This window comes from Populus alba, chromosome 3 (genome assembly GCF_005239225.2).
Source record: "Populus alba chromosome 3, ASM523922v2, whole genome shotgun sequence".
In the NCBI taxonomy this organism is placed as follows: Eukaryota; Viridiplantae; Streptophyta; class Magnoliopsida; order Malpighiales; family Salicaceae; genus Populus; species Populus alba.
In genome coordinates, this window is record NC_133286.1 from 3,367,341 (window position 1) to 3,386,877 (window position 19,537).

The 19,537-nt window shown below is 31.1% G+C and overlaps 1 protein-coding gene across 4 annotated transcripts; it reads right to left on the minus strand.

Moving 5' to 3' along the window:
* Window positions 1–11,737: 11,737 nt before the first annotated feature.
* Window positions 11,738–15,007, minus strand: LOC118029068 (uncharacterized). 4 transcript variants are annotated; one of them, XR_012169433.1, is made up of 10 exons: window positions 14,848–15,007; window positions 14,679–14,757; window positions 14,516–14,595; window positions 14,363–14,429; window positions 14,172–14,247; window positions 13,473–13,681; window positions 13,187–13,370; window positions 13,044–13,103; window positions 12,314–12,733; window positions 11,738–12,217 (listed from the first exon to the last, which is right to left on the minus strand). XR_012169433.1 is itself a non-coding variant. In XM_035032886.2 (8 exons), the coding sequence occupies exons 1-8, from the start codon at window positions 14,921–14,923 to the stop codon at window positions 13,098–13,100; spliced, it is 759 nt and encodes a 252-aa protein (XP_034888777.1). In that variant the 5' UTR covers window positions 14,924–15,007; the 3' UTR covers window positions 12,813–13,097. The 4 variants fall into 4 exon arrangements, 2 of the variants coding, with proteins under 2 accessions (XP_034888777.1, XP_073264349.1); XR_012169432.1 differs by having other exon boundaries at window positions 12,856–13,103; XM_035032886.2 differs by lacking the exons at window positions 11,738–12,217; window positions 12,314–12,733 and having other exon boundaries at window positions 12,813–13,103; window positions 13,473–13,667; window positions 14,176–14,247.
* Between the last annotated feature and the right edge of the window lie 4,530 nt (window positions 15,008–19,537).

Here is a 19,537-nt window from a genome sequence, read left to right on the forward strand (position 1 = left end):
AAAAAGTTAATCATGAAATAAAGGAAACCTGAACATATGAAAAAATCTAAATTAATTCATAATAAAGCAAGCACATGATGGAAAAGAAAAATACAGTGATAAAGTTGCAGGGAAAAAACAGGTCAAGTTTGAAAATAAAAATGTACCTATAACTGGAGTGAGACAGGAAAAATGTAGTGTTTCAGCTTCCTGCAACCTGAAGATAGTTAAACACCAATTGAAATAACATGCCTGTAACATTCGATGAAAAATAGAAAGTCACCAAGGGAATTTGAACTTTAAAGACAATAACAACAATTGAAAAGGATATTTGATTATAAAAATTAAAAGCAAATAATGATGAAAAATGTGTTCAGTTCGCTGAAAAAATAATAGTTGTTGCAACGGAAAGGAGCAAATGCAACATAAAGAAAGTGAGTAGAAGTTGTTGAAATAAACAAAGGCAATACTAAATAAATTACATGCAATCCACTTCAAAGCAACAATTCAGCCACCAATCACATGCAACTGAAATTGATTAAAATCATGGGAATTAACAACATAATTTCAGAAAGAGAATTTTCTTTATGCAAGTGTTGTTGAAAACAAACGTAGCCAACAATCATATGTAATTAAATTGAAAGATCTTGATCTGAGTAATGTATATTCGTTGAGAGAAAATAAAACCCAACAAAACAATAATGATTAAGCATAAAGTTGTAAAACATTTTAGGCACAAATCATGTGTTCAATTGCTAATTATATATAATTTAATTCAAAGGCCAAGGGAAAATAAAACAACATGTCAAAAATTCTTCACTCAACCTGTAGCATCTTAGATAACCATGTCAAACCAATAAACAATTGAATTCACTGTTTCCAAGCATAGAAGTAATAACCTTGATTGGCTTAATTATTTCATTAGTTAACCTAGCAATTGACATTCAAATGGAAAAATCTTCTTATCTCTTATTTTTAAGCATCTTTTATTATGGAATGTATCTCTTTAGATAACTTCTAACATGAGTTCAATCAGCTCTTTTTTAAAACACATATATCACTAAGCATGAGTTCAAGCAACATCTTTTTTTAAAAAAAACACAACAGCAAGCATATATTTTCCAGCAAAGCAAAAGAATACCCCAGTCTCAATCTATCATTCAAACAAAGAATATCTTTAATGTATTTGTTTTTTTAAACCTTTATTTCAATATATCTCTAATACTTCATTAATATAAAATTTTTGAGGCATTGATTTAATATAAAAATGGTGAGATTATGAGAAAAAATTGATATAAAAATCATTTTTAAAGAGGTTCACCCAGCCCAAAAACTTAAGCTTTAAGTTATGTCTAGCCAATCATTGTCCCATAATTTTTCCAGCACTTGAAATATCAGAAAGCTTTAAGTTATGTCTAGCCATTCACTGTTCTTTAATTTTTCCAGCACTTGAAATTTTAGAGCAACTCAACACAATTACTTTTCTTTTTCCTTTAAGAGCAGTTACATTACAGGATTGAAACGCAATCCATGCATGCATTGAGGTGCTTTTATGAACGTGGAAAAAATTCAAGAACATCCAAAAATTTTATAAAACCAACAAATCCAACTCAAAATCAACATGTAGCAAGAAATCGCCATGAAATATCCCAACAGAACCAAAACCAAAACCAGTATCAAGCATCCAAATAATAGCAAAATATAAATCCAAGAAAACACATAACAACCATATAATTAAGTTATGGATTGAAACTTAGTTGTTGTTGTTCCTTTTTGCTACACAATAAAAATGAGTGGAAAATTCTTATATATACACAACAATATAATGATCTAGTCTATTATAAGGTGCTTAAGGAAATTCCAGGCTCTTGTGTGTTCACACCTCATGAACTATATGATTAATGAAATACATGAAAGGCAATGTAAACAAACCAGCTAAGTGATGACGTCGATGCACATCCAAACACCAAAAGAACGCCTTCAGTTATGAACTGTCCCCAACAGAAGATTTAAAACTTTGAACACTGGCAGATGCAAAACGCAAGCTGGAAAAAAAAAACATGGCAAACCAGCGCCTCAGTAACACAGCAATAGCAAAAAATAAAAAGAAAAAGACAAACTTCAAGCAATTGAAACCTAGAAAGATTAGGGAACCAAGACATGCTGCCAAACAATTTAAAAGGTCTTTATAAATCCAGAATTCAAATCATGCTCTCCAATCACAAAAACAACATTTAAGTTCTAAAAAAAAACCAATAAAACACACAGGAGCCTCAACAAACCAAGGCACAACAATAGCAACGAAGACAATGAAAATTTATCAAAACAAAGGCAAAGAGCACCGTAACCACCAAGTGTAAAATAGGCAAAAAGAAATAAAGTATCATCAATGTCAAGCAGCTGAAACACAGCTCAAGCCAACAACCCCAATAGAAGAAAAAAAAAAAGCAGTGCTAGCCCCGAAAAAGAAGAAACCAAAGCCCTAACAAAGACACAATAAAACTAAAATGCGAGTACAATTTGATACAAAGAACCAGAAACATGCAACCAACAACAAACCCAAAAAGGCTTAACAATTTCGGAAGAGAATTCATATTTTTTAACAGACCAAACAACAACAAAGTGCAAAAATAAAATAGAGTACTCAAACAGGAACCAAGCAAAGAAAAAGACATTGAAAGGCCATAAACAACTAACCTGGACAGCATAGGGACCCTAACAAATCCAAGCACAGCAGCAGTAACCAAGCCGATGAAATGAAACAAAATAAAAGGAACGAAGGTCCAATAACTAGCTGCAAAACAGGCACAAAAGAAACAAAGCATCAACAGGGACCAATCAACCCAATAGAATCCCTTAAAATAAAAAGCCTACAAAAACAAAAACAAAAAACCAAAAGTCTCAACAGAGACATAATAAAATTAAAATTTGAACCCAAGCCAAGCACACTATTGTTTTCTTCAACCCAAAATAGAATCAAACAACCTACAACCAACCATAAAGACTGGTAAATTAAGGAAAACAAAACCAATAACCATGTTAAATCCCCAAGATAGCAAAACAGTTCCTTGTATTTGCAAGGACAATCAATACCTCAAAACCTCTAGAACAATTTTTTTTTTTCATACCAGCCTATAATTCCAAAACCCAAACAAACACAAAAGAAACAAAGCATCTACACAGACCAACCAACCCCAAAACAAACACTTAAACAACCTGCAAACCTAAAACAAAACAGGCAGCTAACACATACATAATAATAGAGGCATGCAAGAGCAAAACAACATTACAAACCTCTCGAATATATCACAAAATGCATGCTCCATTGTCACCAAAACATAAACCTAGCTCTAAAAAATGAAAAAAAAAAACTAATTGAATTTGATAAAACACAAAGACAATGCCAACATACAGGCAACAAACCTGGCAAGCACAAAGTTTTTTTCCAATTGTAGAACAGCAACCACTGCTGCAATTTCCCACCAAACAAAAAGCCCAAGGTCCCTAACAGCAACAAAAAAAATGAGTTTAAATAACCACCATCAACCCTTGACAATCGAAGAATGCAACTAAAAAACAAAGCAAGCAAAGACAGATCAATAAAGGCACCAAAAGCTCTAAAAGTGAACCAAGAAACAAAACATACATTTTGAATGCCATTATATACACACCCTGCACCTCTAAAAGAAAGAGACGACACCTATGATGCAAAGAAAAGAAAATAGTACAACAAAAGGATGAATGCCCCACACAACCACAGTTAGAATCCACATAAAAAATTCATTTAGCAGTTTTATTATTTTTTTAATAAAAAAATCCCTGGATTTAAGCACACAATCAGAAATCTAACCAAAGTAGAGCATAGCACAAAATTCACTGAGCAGTTTTATTTTTTTTTAATAAAAAAATCCCTGGATTTAAGCAAACAGTAAAGAAATCACAATAAAAAATCTAACCAAACCAAAGCAGAGCACAAACCACCTAAAAAATCCCCAAAAAGTTTTATTAATTTTTTAATAAAAAATCCCTGGATTTAAGCACACAATCAGAAATAACCAAAGTAGAGCAGAGCACAAAATTCACTGAGCAGTTTTATTTTTTTTAATAAAAAAATCCCTGGATTTAAGCAAACAGTAAAGAAATCACAATAAAAAATCTAACCAAACCAGAGCAAAGCACAAACCACCTAAAAAATCCCCAAAATCAAACAAACAGTATATAAATTATAATTACAAACCTACGAAATCAGAGCAGAGGAAAAAAAAACCTTATCTCCCATAAGCCAAACACGTCCAATCCAACAGAACCAGAACAATACCCTCCTACACAACCAGCTGGCAACCTGGTACAACCACATTTATTTAATACCAAATCACGCAATACCCACCGATTATAAAAAATAAGAGGCTCCAAATCCTATAACACCCACGTCAAATCTTGCAACACCAAACAATTTTAAAAAATCAGACACCCCAAACGCTGCAACAGTCAACAATCTAAAAAAATCAAAGCCTCACCAAGAACCCAAGCCAAGCTAAGCCAAAACCCATCTAAACTCACAGCTTAGCTAACACAAACGTTTCTTCTCTTGAGAAAAGCCACTAATGAAAAAAAAAAAAAAAAAAAGCTCAAAGAAGCAAATCAGAACATTGACGGTTATGGGTTGGGAGGTAAAAGGGGGGTTGGAAGATAAAAGGACGGCACAGTGGTGCTTGCTAAGTGGATCCGAAACTACAAACACGCGTTCTCTGCTGCAAAAAGAAAGAGATGGGAAATATGGGAGCTTGACTACAAACACGCGTTCTCTGCTGCAAAAAGAAAAAGATGGGAAATATGGTCAAAAAGAAAGAGATGGGAAATATGGGAGCTTGCCACGTAGTCACTAAAATTAATGAAAATACTCTGCTGCAAATAGAAAGAGATTGGAAATATAGCAAGGAGCTTGCCACGTATCTACCAAAACTAATGAAGATTAAAATAAGACTCAGTACTTTAAATCCACAATTAAAAAAAGCACAGTAGTCCATAGTGATATTAGACAGCTTTATGCTCTGTTTGTTTCAAGGAAAACGAATTCCTGGAATTCGTTTTCCTTACTTTCCCATGTTTGGTAACAAACTGAAACAGTAAGTCAACGGAAACTTAATTCCAGTCAACATACAATCACTGCTTTGAGAAAGGAAAGTGTTTTCCTTCGGTTAAAGAAAGGAAAACACTTTCCTTTGGCATGCAAGTGAATTATAATTCACTTAACAGCGAATTATAATTCACTTCTACAGTTTCACTGCTACTGTAGCAGCGAATTATAATTCACTGCTACTGTAGCAGTGAATTAAAATGCAGAGATGGCGAATTATAATTCACTGCTACAGTTCACAGTTACTGTAGCAGCGAATTATAATTCATTGCTACTGTAGCAGTGAATTAAAATGCAAAGGTTATTTTATTTAAGTCCCGGGTTTTTGATTAATTAAGTCCTTAATTCTTTAATTAAACTCTTGATTTCATTAATTAAAATAATCTAAAATTTAATTAAATCAATTTCCAATTAAACCCTTGATTTAAATTAATTAACCTACTCAAGAGTTTAATTAAATTTTTAAACTTCCAATCATGTTGCCCTTAACCCAAATTTTAATTCATCCTTCATTTATTTTATTTTTATTTTTTATTATTTTTTTTAAATAATAAAAATAAAAAAGGTCAAAATTGGGTTATGACAATTGTAAGTGATTAAATATTTTATATATATTAGATAAACTTGAAAAAAAAATTAATTCAATATTAAATTATTTTCCAGTTCATTTTCCATAACACAACCAAACACTGGAAAGTGTTTTCCAGTTCATTTTCCATAACACTACCAAACATCGGAAAATACTTTCCCGGAATTCACTTTCCAGGAATTCACTTTCCCCGGAATTCATTTTCCAAAAGGAAACCACTTTCCTGCAAACAAACGGAGCCTTAGTTTAAAAAACTAATGAAAATAAGACTCGATACTTTGAATCCACAGTAAAAAAAAGCACAGGAGTCCACAGTGATATCAGACACAATGTACAGGGATTTACTGAGCAGCTTTAGTTTTTTTTTTAATTACAATGCTAAAGGGATATAGAATTAGAAAATATTATCCTTTGAAAGATGAAAATAATTTTTAAAATATAAATTGCATTTTTTTTTTTGTTATCTATTTTGCGGTGGCCATTTGTTTCGAAACAAAGCGGGTATGCTGTCTGTTTATTTTATTTTTCTGACAAAAATGCATGTGCTCTTTATGCATTTGTGATGGAAGTTGCCGGATTTACTTGAATCTTAATGCCCTCTTTATTTTTTAAAATGCCTGAAAATGATGACCTTCCCAATAAAAATAATATTTTTATTTCTGTAAATAAATAACTGCTTTTATTTATAACTTAATTGTTTGACAAGAGTTAATCCGTTCAAATTGAAATCATTACAAATTATATATAAAAAAGGAAAGAAAAGATAGGAGTGAATTCACACAATGAAAAGATTAGAAATCATCAAAAAAAAAAAAAAAAATTTGAGGAATCTCTCCTATCCTTCCTCGGTTCCTTTCTTTTCTATCAGAAGATGTATGCATGCATCAACTCCTTTCCTTTTTATTTATGGGGAGGATTTTGATCCTCTCTTTTTTTTAGTTTCAAAAATATTTTAAAAAAAAAATTGAATTGAATTTTTTTATTTCAAATTAATATTTTTTATATTTTAATTTGTTTTAATGAACCAATATCAAAAATAATTTTTAAAATTTAAAAAAATATTATTTTCATCCATCCAAGTCATGGCTAGCAAAATCCATCCCTCATTTGTCCTAAGCTTTCAAAATATCATACATCTTGACGTTGTCGTCTCAGCACAAATCTTGGATGTGGATTTGCTCCTCTCTAGCGCCTCGTACTTGGTTGTTACTTCCTCATGAGGGATTTAACCTCTCACTGTTTCCTCTCTTTTCTATAAAGAAATGAGTTTTGGCATAAAGTGAGTTTTATAGCTCAACAATTTTTAATTTTAATTTAATTATGGTTTTAAGAAAATAGATTTAAAAGAATTTGTTTTTGATTAAAATTGTTATGATATGAGTTTTTACTTGTAAAATAAATGAAATATATATTTTTATAAATAAATAAAAATAATATTATTTTAGCTTTTTTCAAAATCAAGATTTCAAACGCAAATGAAGTCATTGTAAGAAAACAAAAGTTATTTAACTAACCAAAACTATTTTTTTATGTGATTGACAAAAACATACAAGTTACAAAAAAAAAAAAAAAAAAAAAAGCAAATGCATTGTAGCTATACACATATTTTTTTATTTCACCGCAGTAGTAAAATGATACTTTTAAAAAATGGTAAGCCTTAGTTCTGGGAGTATTTTGATATTTTTATACAGTTCATTGGTCATTTAATAATTATATGGGGGTATTTATGTCTTCTCTAATTTTTAAACATTTAAATTATTTAATTGCCCCTAATTTCAAAACAAATTAAAACGGTTGGCTAAGGGTATTTTTACCCTTTTCTTTTTCTTTTTATAATTGGAAGCCTTCTTTGCCCTTGCAGTTAAGGAGAGATGAACCATTGACCAAAAGGTATTTGAATTTTTTTCAAATATGTTTTATGGTGAATCTCATATACATGGGGTGATTTGATCCTTTTCTCTTTAAATATTAACTTGTTATTCAATAAAGCTCTCGACGCATGAAAACCATGCATAAAAGCATGGAAGCGCAACGTGCAGTGCCTCGTAGTTACAGAACAGCTTTTTGGCCATCTCATTGGATGTATCGCGCTTCTTCTTCCACCAAGTGCGGCGCATTTAGTTTTAGGTATGGTTGTTTGTCGTTAGTTCACCTACCTATTTTTTTCTTATCATTCTTTTCTCTCTCCTCGTAAAAAATACAAGTTTTTCCTTTATTTGTTTGGTTTTTTAGTTTTAGTTTTTATTCTTTTGATGTTTGATTCTTCTTTTTTTATCATTTTATAAAAATTTTATTTGTTTTCAATTTAATCTTTCAATTCTAATTAGGTATATTTTATTTTTTTCCAATTCAATCCTTATTGTTTAAATTCTAATTTCTTTTTCTTGATCATTTTGTGAAAGTTTTTTTTTTATTTTCAATTCAGTCCTCAATTATAATTTATCATGTGTAATATTTTTAATTTGGTCCTTCTTCTTTTAATTTCTTTTTTTTTCTTTTCCTTTTTGTCAAGATTTTGGTGGTTTTCAATTTCATTCTTCAATCCAAGTTTTTTTTTCTAATTTAGTCCTCATACTTTTAATTTTTTAATTTTGTTAATTTCTTTTTTGTTTTCAATTTAAACTCAAATCAAATACTTTTCCATGCCTTCTAATTTATTTATTTATTTTATTTTCACCCTTATTCTTTTAATTGCTAAATTTTATTTTAAATTCTTTCATTTTTAATTTATTTTCCTTCCAGTTTTATCATTCAACACTTGATTTGTTAAGAGTTTGACTTTTCGGTTTTGTCATGTACAACACTTCTAGTGTGATAACCCGTGGTATTGCTTTTAAAGTTATCTATGTCATGGATTTTATACCCGATCTAGGGGTCAATTTGAGGCAAGATGTTTGTCATAAGTCAAGTGGGTTGACCCGAGTAAGGTTGTTTGACCTGGGTCAACCCCTTTTATAAACATATAAAAATTACATCATTTTAAAAAGAAAATGAAAGAAAAAAAAAAGATCAAAGGGTTTTAATAGGTTTGTCCACGACTAGTTAGGTTACGAGTCAACTCTATTTTTTTATCACATTAGACTAGGTCAATCCCCTTTTATTTTTGTTGAAACACGGTCTGGTCTAGGCCCCTGGTCACTTAGGTCACATGTAAGGTTGTCGAAATTATTCGGTTTTAAATAGATTATTTATCAAGTTATTTCAGTCTCATTACCAGAACTACAGGTTTTTAGAGTTAACTCGAGTTTGCTCACCTCTTATTATCAGGCTTACATGTTTATCATGCATCCTCAGGTTTGCTCAACTCGAGTTTTTTTTTTTTTTTTAATCTAATTACATGTTTTCTATGGGTTTTTTTTTAGGTTAACTTTGCTATTTAAAAAAAAAACATTTACCTTCATTGTATTTTTTTTTTATCATCTCATTAATCAGCTTATACAATCAATTCAATCAAGGTTGTTAAAATTATTTTTTAACTCGTAAAATCATATAATTTTACGAGTCAAAACATGCTTTATGTGCTGAATTGTTTGAAAAAACTGAAAATAAATGAAATGTTAAAATTAGATGAAATCGTAAAAAGTCACTAGTTCGGAACCGATTAAACGATTTCACCAAAACAAGAATAAATGTTTCCTTCTATGCTCTAGCTGTCCTTTGTCTATTGGCTGGGTAAATGCACAATCACTCATACGTGCCTATGCCTGTAACGCTGATGAGAACAAGGTGGCTTACGGGCAAACAACGTATGCACACAAGACCACAAATCTATTTCAAGTGGAATCAATCACCGGCCGCCACATGGCAATGGATTTTTGCTCAATTTGCTTTAGTGTCTTCTCTGTTATGTCCTTGTTTGTTTTCTTCTACATCGAGATTTGAAAGTCAAAGAGGTCTCAATGAAATGAACATGGCAACAAATATCATTTCAGACAATAAGCCCATATAGCATTTCCGAATAGTGGGTGCGCCATGTTTTATTTTTTAAATTTTGTGTTGAGCTTTTTATATTGTCTTGAACTCGTAAAAAAATAAAGCTGGTTTTAGTTTATATGACATACTAATAAATTATTTGTTTTAAATTTGTTAATTATTAATTAATGAAAAATTACTTAAATTATGTATAATTTTTTTTATTTGAACCATTTATTTCAAGATGTTTGAACTATGTATAAATTTTTATATGAAGCATGAATTATTTTTTTAATGTATTTTAAAATTCCTTACAATTTTACTATCTGTTTTTACAATTCGAGTTTATTACCCCTTTTTCATGCCGAGTTAAAAATATATTTTTAACAACCTTGCATTTAATGCTATAACCTAGTGCTTACTCTTCTTCTTTTACCATTTTATCATTTTATTTTTTGTTTTTAATTTAACCTTCTAATCAAATAATTGTTCCTAGCCTCTAAATTAGTTTTTATTTCAATTTTCACCCTCAATTATTTTTTTTTTAAATTCTTACACGTAATTGATTTTTTCTTTAATTTTATTATTATTATTTTAATTTGAGATCTTTACATGTAATTAATTTTTTTTAATTTTTTAAAGATAAACTTTCATTTTAATAACTTAAGTTACTAGTTTAAAAAATAACTTATCATAAGCCAAACCCAAGAATCAACCTATAACAAATCTCAAAAGTCCGGAGTTAGGTTAATTGACTTTTAACCAAAGTCAACTTTTTTTTAATTTTATAATATGTAAAAATGACTTTGATCTTTATAAAAAAAAAAAAAATCATAGGTTTTGGTTAAAAATTTTGCCTAATTGGTGAGCCAAGCTACAGCCTAGGTTATTAAATTTTATTCTTTGTTTAAAACCTAAGTTAATAATATTTTTTTTTATTTAAAATAAACCTGTGACATTAAATTTTTTTTTAATAAAAAAACCTCGGACCCACAATGTATGACATGCCCCCATCGAGTCCATTCATCCAAGAAATGGAGTCTGAAACCTCGACATTCTAATCAAATATATATTTAATGGAAAGAAAAGACTGAATCGGAATCATAGAATCGTCAAAAGAGATTTGATCAAACTCGGACTAGTTACATGGAAACGAAACAGGAGCAGGCTATCCCGACTACAAGTTTGCGTGATTAATCTCCTTTGAAGAATCAAAGGGAGGCAGAAACATCCCAGGGCCAAAAAATTTGGTGCCTCCGCCATTTCCATTTAAAATCCATGAAAATAAACATCAAACACCCCCATTATTTTTTCTCGAGAAAAAAATATCAAAATTCAGAACTATTTTCTCACTAAAAAATGCATTTTTCTTTTCAGACAGGATATTGCTTAACTGAAGCGGTGAAGTATGAAATTATTGCTCATAAAAATAAACAGTTCCCAAGTTTTTTCAGAAAATTGAATTCAACAAGCTGAAGCCTCTACTTTTGCAATACATTGCCAAAACCACCAGTCATCATTTCTAAAATGGCACATACCTGAGGAATCCCACAAAAAGTTGAGATGAAACAGTCCCAACTGCAGACTACCTTAGGTTACAATGCCTAAAAGAATTAAAAGTTTACTCATTTTGAGATGGTCAATCAGGACTAAGAAAAACCCCAGAACCAAATAACATATGAAAATGAATTTTTTTTAACAAGTTGACCCATGTTCGGAATTTTAGTGCAGACTTTTCGAGTGTGTTTTTTGCTTAAAAATACATCAAAAAAATCAATTTGATGCCTTTTCAAGACAAGTGCAATTTTAAAAAAGCACTAAAAAACAAAAGCTACCACACTCCCAACTCCCAAACAGGTTCTTATGCCTTGGTCAAAATTCACACAATACAAATACCAACAGTTAAAAGGCACAGTTATTCAATTCTCTAAAAAGCACTCTGGTTCTTGGTGAGAAAATTTTCTACGGGTTATGCTTGCATGGCAATCTACACAAGGGAACACAAAGCTAAACCCATAGAAACAGCGAGATGATACTGAACAGATCACAAATGCAGTTAGTGATGTAATAATACTACCAACCAACTAGTTCAAAGAACATACAATAAGCACACTCAAAAGTGTTTAGAAGATACAATCTAGATAAAGCACAAGGACCAGGTGGCAGATGTACAATCCAATACATAAGAAACCTTAACCAAAAAGAAAAAGATAAGATAAGGGTTAAGAAACAGCAGTTATCTTTCCCTAATGGGCATAAAATTTGACTGGAGCACAATAAAAAAAAAGGAAAAAAAAAAAGCAAATTGCAAAGCAACTTTTTCCAAACAAAGTATCGCAGTAAAGTGGATGACATGGCAAAGCATACAACTTATGGAACTGACAGCAAGCCAGCAACACAGCAAGGTAGCAGCCACCACCAGTATCAAAAGTGCTAGTACCATTACCGAACCAACCCCATCATGGAGGGCAGCAACTGACCGCTACAGGTGATTATTCACTAATACTTGCATAAGTTACGGACCGACCAATATCATACAACAGAACAGGCATCAGCCATCACTTCAACAGCTACAGTCACGGACTTGTATGCTTACTTCACTACATTGAGCAACATTAGTTAAAAGGTTATATTGGTGGCGTTAAGCATGGCAAAGTCTTATGCCCCAAACAAATAATAGGCAGAATCATGTTAACCTGGCCTGTAAAAAACTGCGGCTGCAAAATTCAGAACTGCATACTATGTCTCATACTATGTATCAGTATGAGATCTATTAACAGGTCCACTTCATTTGCAGCATCAGCTACAGGCAAAACACGATCATCTTGTGTCCACCTTCTATACCATCACAGCAACTACCACCCCCATCTCAGGACCAATAATTTCAAGATAAACAAAGACCAGAAGATAATCAGGTCAAACATCAGACACCAGAATGACACGATTTGTTTTGAAATCAGGGGTGGACGTTTTTTTATCTTACCACTCATCAGAAATTTAGAGAAATCACAACCACGATCATCCATCTATGTTTTACAAACAGCATCAACAGCTACAATATCCACAATATCAACATCCTGGCCATCTGCCCCACGTCAATCTTTTCCGGAACAAAACTATAAAATCCAATGAATGCACGTGTTAAATCAGCCTTCTCATGCAATAAATCACACCCACACAAAACATGATCCCAAATCCAAGAGAACAAAAGAAAACCAAGCACAATAATGTGGCTTACAACTCAAGTCTTTCACGGAGAGTAAAGTATCAGACTACAAACTATAAAGTCCATACAAGGCAAACCCACCAAGTTAATTAGAGATGCATTGGGTTCAACATAGAAATATATAAGCACCAAACCAGTTCTTAAAACCTGACCAGAACATATTCAACGATTAAAAGAGAGTTCAGCTGTAGCAACGTAACCATCAGATTGGCACTAGTCAAAGTGCCACAAAAGATCCATGCAACCCTCAAAGCTCATTCCTACACAATGAAAAAACAGAACCAGCCAGTTAAGAAATCCTCATATGCACTCAATAAATGGGAGCATGAGGAGAACAACTCACATCAACATCTGAATTTCGCGGGGATGGGCTACGAGACGCAGCAGGCCGACCTCGTGGAGAAGCACTTCGAGGGATTGGAGACCCACCATCACGGCTGCGTCTATCAGGGCTTTCACCTTTCACAGGGGAGTTCTTACGTGGGGAATAACTCCTTCGAGGTTCCAGGCTCCGCCGAGGGGAGAGACTGAAATATTACCAAGACCATTAAAAAGATATAGTAACAGCAAGAAGACAAAGCTATCAGCTTAAAATTGACAACAATGCACTAATAAGCAAAGATATAAACCTATCCCTAGATCGGCTGCTACTTCGCCGCTCATCATCATAACGGCTTCTACCACGTCCTCTGGAGTAATCAGGACTGGCACTGCGACTCCTGCTCCGTCTACGATAATCTTTGTCCTTTGCACGGTACCTGTCACGGTCAGACCTGTCCCTGTCCCTGCTTCTGCTCCTACTTCTCTTCCTAGAGTCCCTATCTCTAGAGTCATCTCGGTACCTGAAGATATTAATTAATAGGTTCCACACCAAGAAACAATAAAACAACACAGTGACAACATGCTCGATCACAAAACATATACCACCAACAAAAACCCTCTCCACCACAAAATTTGCACCTAGAGAATAAACCAGAACAGAAAAAAGGCTAATTTGACATTAAAGTGCAGAAACATATTTTACTAAAGTAAATTTCAAAGGGTAAAAACCCATGAAGTGCTATTGTAACAAGAAAAAACAGTAGATTACAGGGAAAAGAAAAGCATAGAAGGCAGAATTTTGTAGAGAGCAAGCTAATGACAGCAAAACCTATCAATTGCAAGAGGTTCTTGGGATCTAAATGCATAAAGATTGATGCTAAGGGACATTCTAGTTACCTCAGAATTCAGAGGTCAGAACAGCTACCGTACTAGAATAATCTAGGGAAGCTATATTTATAAAACTAATCAATAACTCACTAAAAAAAAAAAAAAAGGCGCAAAAAAAGGTACCTTCTCCGAGGGCTGCGACTTCTGGACCTGTGCCTTGATTTTGAAGGCGTTTCAACAATCCTTCCCTTATGACTGATACAGAAATAAAGAGGCAATTCAGAATCCAATCAACCATAAACATAGCAGCTACAATTAAAAAATCAACACACCAGTTATCATAACAAACAATTCATGACCCGGAACTTACATCCTCTCAGCCTTGGGCCCATATTTTGCGAACTGAACTGTTATTTCGCGACCATCAACAACCCTCCCTGAAGAGAAAAACAAACAAAAACCTTAAATAATCCAATATGCTCAACCAGATAAAAATGTAAATAAAGAGGAAGAGGGAGTATACCATCTAGCCTTTCCACTGCCTTCTGAGCTTCATCAGCGTATTTGTAGCGCACAAATGCAAAGCCCCTCGATTCCCCAGTTCTAAACGACCAAGAACAACTTTAAGTAAAAAAAAAAAAAAAAAAAAAACAGGAGAGAGTTGTGAAGAAGGTGACAATAATAACCTTCGATCTCTAGGGATGAAGATGTCAACAACCTTGCCGTACTTGTCGAATAGCGGAAACAGATCATCAGCAGTAGTGCCTGATAACATAAACCAAATCATACATACATACATATATACATACATAAGCAGACAGAGACAATGAGAGGCAGGGAGGTAGTGGAGCATACGGAAGGTGATGTTGAGGACGAGAAGAGAGTATGTGTCGGCGATGTCTGGAGGGCCAGACCTGCCGAAGTGAGACATCTTTTGCAGAGAGAGTTAGGGTTTGCGGTTCAGAAAGAGATCGAGAGAACTTTCTTGAAGAAAATCTTGCTGGGGTTATTCATATAGTAGATTCATCGCCTTATTTAGTCCTTGTACTTTTGTAATTATCTTGGTATGGTACCTTCACTATTTTTCGTTGAATTATGTTGTCAGTATACTCGTGAAGCTCTTTTAATTTGGCCAAAAAGTAAGGGTGATAATTCGAAAAAAAATTTGTTATTTCAAAAAAAAAAAATTCATTATTTGAATTGACAAAATAATTTTTTTTTATTTTTTTTAATTATATTTTTTCAAAATTATACTTGAAAAATCCATGCTAAACCTAACCCAATTTAATTTTAGTTTCATAATAAATTAATTAATAAAATAGTTAACATATATGGGAAATACTATAATTTCTCTCTCTCTCTCTCTTGTATATTGTTACAGTATCTTTTTTATTGGTGTTTTTTTTAAAACACTATTTTTTTATATGATTTTTTTTTAATTATTTTTATATAAAAAAAATCTTTTTATTTTATATTTTTATAATGTTAACATGGTTTGCAGATTTGCGGGTTTATTAATATAACTTAGATTGCCCAGCTGCTTTATGTTATGGGTTTGGTGTGGTTTCTTTTTTTCTTATTTTTTTTTAATTGAACTTAACTTTTTTATAGTTTTTTTTTTATATATATAATTAAAAAATAGTTTAGAGAAAAATTATATTATTAAACTTTATAAAATACCAAAAAATTGAAGGATGTAGAGAAATCATTGTTCGCTGTAAATTACAATAATAATCTATAGTGTTTTGCTTTCTTTTTTTCTTTTTTGTTTTTGAATTTCTGTTATGATTTTTTAAAAAATATGTTTTTGTTGATTTCATCTTTTAAAATTAAGATTGTTGAGAATTTAACTTCATAATTTACTTCCTTTTATTTTGTCTTTATATGAGGTTAGTATAGTTTATAGATTTGCCAAGGTAACCCGGGTTGCCTCGGTTTATAATTTTTATGGATTGTGTTTTTTAATTGAACTTGACTTTTTTATAGTTTATTTTTTTCCCATGCAATTAAAAAAATAGTTTTAGAGAAAAGTCAGGTTATTAAACTTTATAAAGTACTAAAAATTAAAAGATATGAGGAAACTAATATTCACCTACACACATTGCACTATGAATGATAATAGTAATCCATGGTGTTTTGCTTTATTTTTTTTTCTTTTTGAATTTTTATTATGATTTTTTTAATTTGTTTTTTGTCGATTTCATCTTTTAATATTGGTATGGTTGAAAATTTGGCTTTATAATTTATTTCCTTTTATTTTACCTTTCTTTAAGGTTAGTATCGTTTGCGGATTTATTAGGGTAACCCGGATTCCCCTGGTTCACAAGTTTGATAGGGTGTCTTTTTTTTAATTGAACTTAACTTTTCTATAGTCTATTTTTTTTCATATAGTTTTTTTAAAATAGTTTTAGAGAAAAATTATGTTATTAAACTTTCTAAAATCTATGGACCTATTCATATGTTTGGCTAGTTGACTTGGTTTTTCGGGAGTGGCAAGTTAACTATTTTTTAATTAAATTTTTTTATTTCATCCTTAAATACTGAGTTAATTGGAAATTCAGTTTTATAATTAGTTATATTTCATCTTTTATGAGGTTATCATGATCTAAAAAAACATCTCAGTATTGTATTGATATTTGATTTCACAATCATCTATTTTTGTTATCATATAGTAAATAACAAATAGTTTTGACAAAAAACAAAAAAAAATTATAATTTCAGTAGAATTCATGACCTAGTTCATAGGTTTGATTTACTAGCTTGGCTTACATGATTCATATGTTTGACAAGTTTACTCACCGATAAAATATGTTTTTTTTGTTTCTAGTCTTTTTATTGTTTTTAACTTTTTTTTTTCTTAATTTTATCATTTAATATTAGATTGGTTGAGAGATATTCTACATCATGGATTTTTGTTTGCATTCTATAAGGATAATTGTCTCAAGTAAGTGTCTATTTTTAGGTCAATACTTAATTTGATGAGCATCTATTTTTATTATATAATTAAATAAAAAAAGTTATTCAGCCCAATAGAGTCTATGACCCAGGTCGCGAGAGGACCGAAGTTGATCAAATCTGTCATTGTCTTAATATTTTTTTTTTCAAATTATCATCTTGAAGTTTTTTAAAGAAGTTAATTCATATTTTTATCGATTATCAAGGTTGCATTTGAATCTATGAAATTAATTGATTTAAGTCGAGGTAACTTCCACATGGTTTAATTAAAAACTTGAGTTAGGTAAATAGCTGAATTGATTCAAAATTAACTCATCTGGTTAGGTTTAATAACACAGTTAAAAATTTATTCATGCTCTTAATTTTTTTAAATTTAAGAAATAATTGGCCTGCCCATGACAAAAGCAAGTTAATATACTAGTTATACTCTTTCATGAGTCGAACAAGAAATTCAAGAAGAACAAAATGACTACAAGACCCTCGTACATAATAATGGGGAAGCCTTGATTCACTTGACACGCTCATTCTCTCTTCCTCCCATAATCTATCATCATTTGACACTCTTTTTTTTTTTGCAAATTCAAATTTAGTTTTATTTTGAATTTATGTAATAGCTTAACCACTGAACTGAAATCAACTTCCATGGTCAGATTTCTTATGCTCAATTGTTTTATGTAACTAAACCAAGAAAAAAAATAGTTTTATTGTAAAATTTTATTTGTTAGTGTCTCTCTTCTCAACTGTTACTGGCTAATAAAATTACTCGAATTTATATAATTGATCCTAAGACATATTTTTTATACCTAATTTACTATATGTCTATTTATACCTAAACAAATTTGAAGATATTATATGTAACCATTTGAAAACAAATTTCATCAATTACTATCAAATTCGCATGAGTTTTCAAAAATTAATCAAAAATATATTGTTTTATCTGGATTATATATAAAATTAGGATTTACCCAAATGAACAATAAAAAACAAATTCATCAATTAACAAAAACAAAATTACAACAACATAAACAACTTGTCAATAAAAGAGAAATAACAACTTCCTCTTCTTTCAAGAATGATATGTTCCTAGGACATCTCTCGAGTAGAACACCCCCATATGTTCTCTTATCAAGCATTTTTCATCGGTTACATTATGTTCGACATCGTGAAAACAAATCGTACCTTTTCTTGTAGTAAAAGCGGTATAAAAACTAGAAGTAGATTCTTCTATTTAAAATAATATAATCTGAACCTAAATGAGATGAAATTAGAAAAGATATCACTATGTCGCGACTTAACTTAGATTGAGATAAAAAAAAACATTTTCCCTAAACTGTGCAACAATAAGATAACCCATCAAAAGAAAAAAATATGGTTTACCCAGAAGCAATCCAAATTGCTAAGAATTTGTACTTGGATTTTAGCTGAAGAAAAATTAGGGAATTAGAAGATTAATAACGTTAGGGTTCTAAAACTAACAAAATTAAGGAAGTTTTTGTTCAGAAATTTAGCTGAAGTTTTTCTTAGTATTAACTCTTACTCTCTATTAAGGTCTTAACACAACTTAATAAAATATATAAGCCATGAAACTTTAGAATGTGTTAAAACAATGCGATTATATATCTAGATAAAGGTAGATGGTCATACATAAATTATATCAAAAGCTCAACGGAAAGAAAATAACTTATCGTGTTCCTTTACATCGGTGATTATGATATAAAACCCTAACATTATAAAGGAGTAAAATCCATGATATTTTTATAATTGTAATTCAAACTATTATGCATGTATACTTGTAAATTGTTACCAGGATATTAGAATCACAAAAGCTAGCTTGTAAACATGTTTGAACATAAGAGCTTAAAAAAACTGCATATTACTGGTCTCTGAATTCACAAAAGCTATTATGCATCTAGACTAGCATTATAGATCTAAATTCAAAAATACATTTGTTAATATCTACAAGTGTATAGAGAGAAACACAATCGATAACAATTAGAAGGAAAGTTTCACAAGACAAAACAAAATCTCACCACTCTCTCTATAACACTTTTACACATACAGTGATACAAAAGAAATTACCTTGCTCGTCGTCCCAGTTTTCTTATGATCGTCATTGATTGTGATTTCTTATTATTATTGTTTTGTTGATTAGTCATCGTGAAGAAAAAAAAATAAGGAATAATATATGAAATTTATTGGGTTAGGGGAAAAAATTAAAGACGTCAACTATTGAAAAATGAGAGCTGTAGAGGTGATGGGATGGAAGTTGCAATGGAATGGAGGTGATGGAGGGAACACATAGAGATGTTATTGGCACAGGCAAGTTATTATGCTATTAGTATACGTAGGTTATTGATTAGTTATTACTAGATACTTGACTCATGTTTCGTCGTGAGTTAACTATTTTTTTCTCAACAAAAAAACTTTATACACAAGCTTTTTCGATGCGTTTTTGTATTTTTAAAATTTTGAGTGAATAAAAAAAATTATGCATACATGTAATCAAATAAATCGAGAACTATATGTGTTAATAAGTGAAAAACAAAATCATAAACAATAATTAAAAATAAAAATTGAAAAAATCAAGATA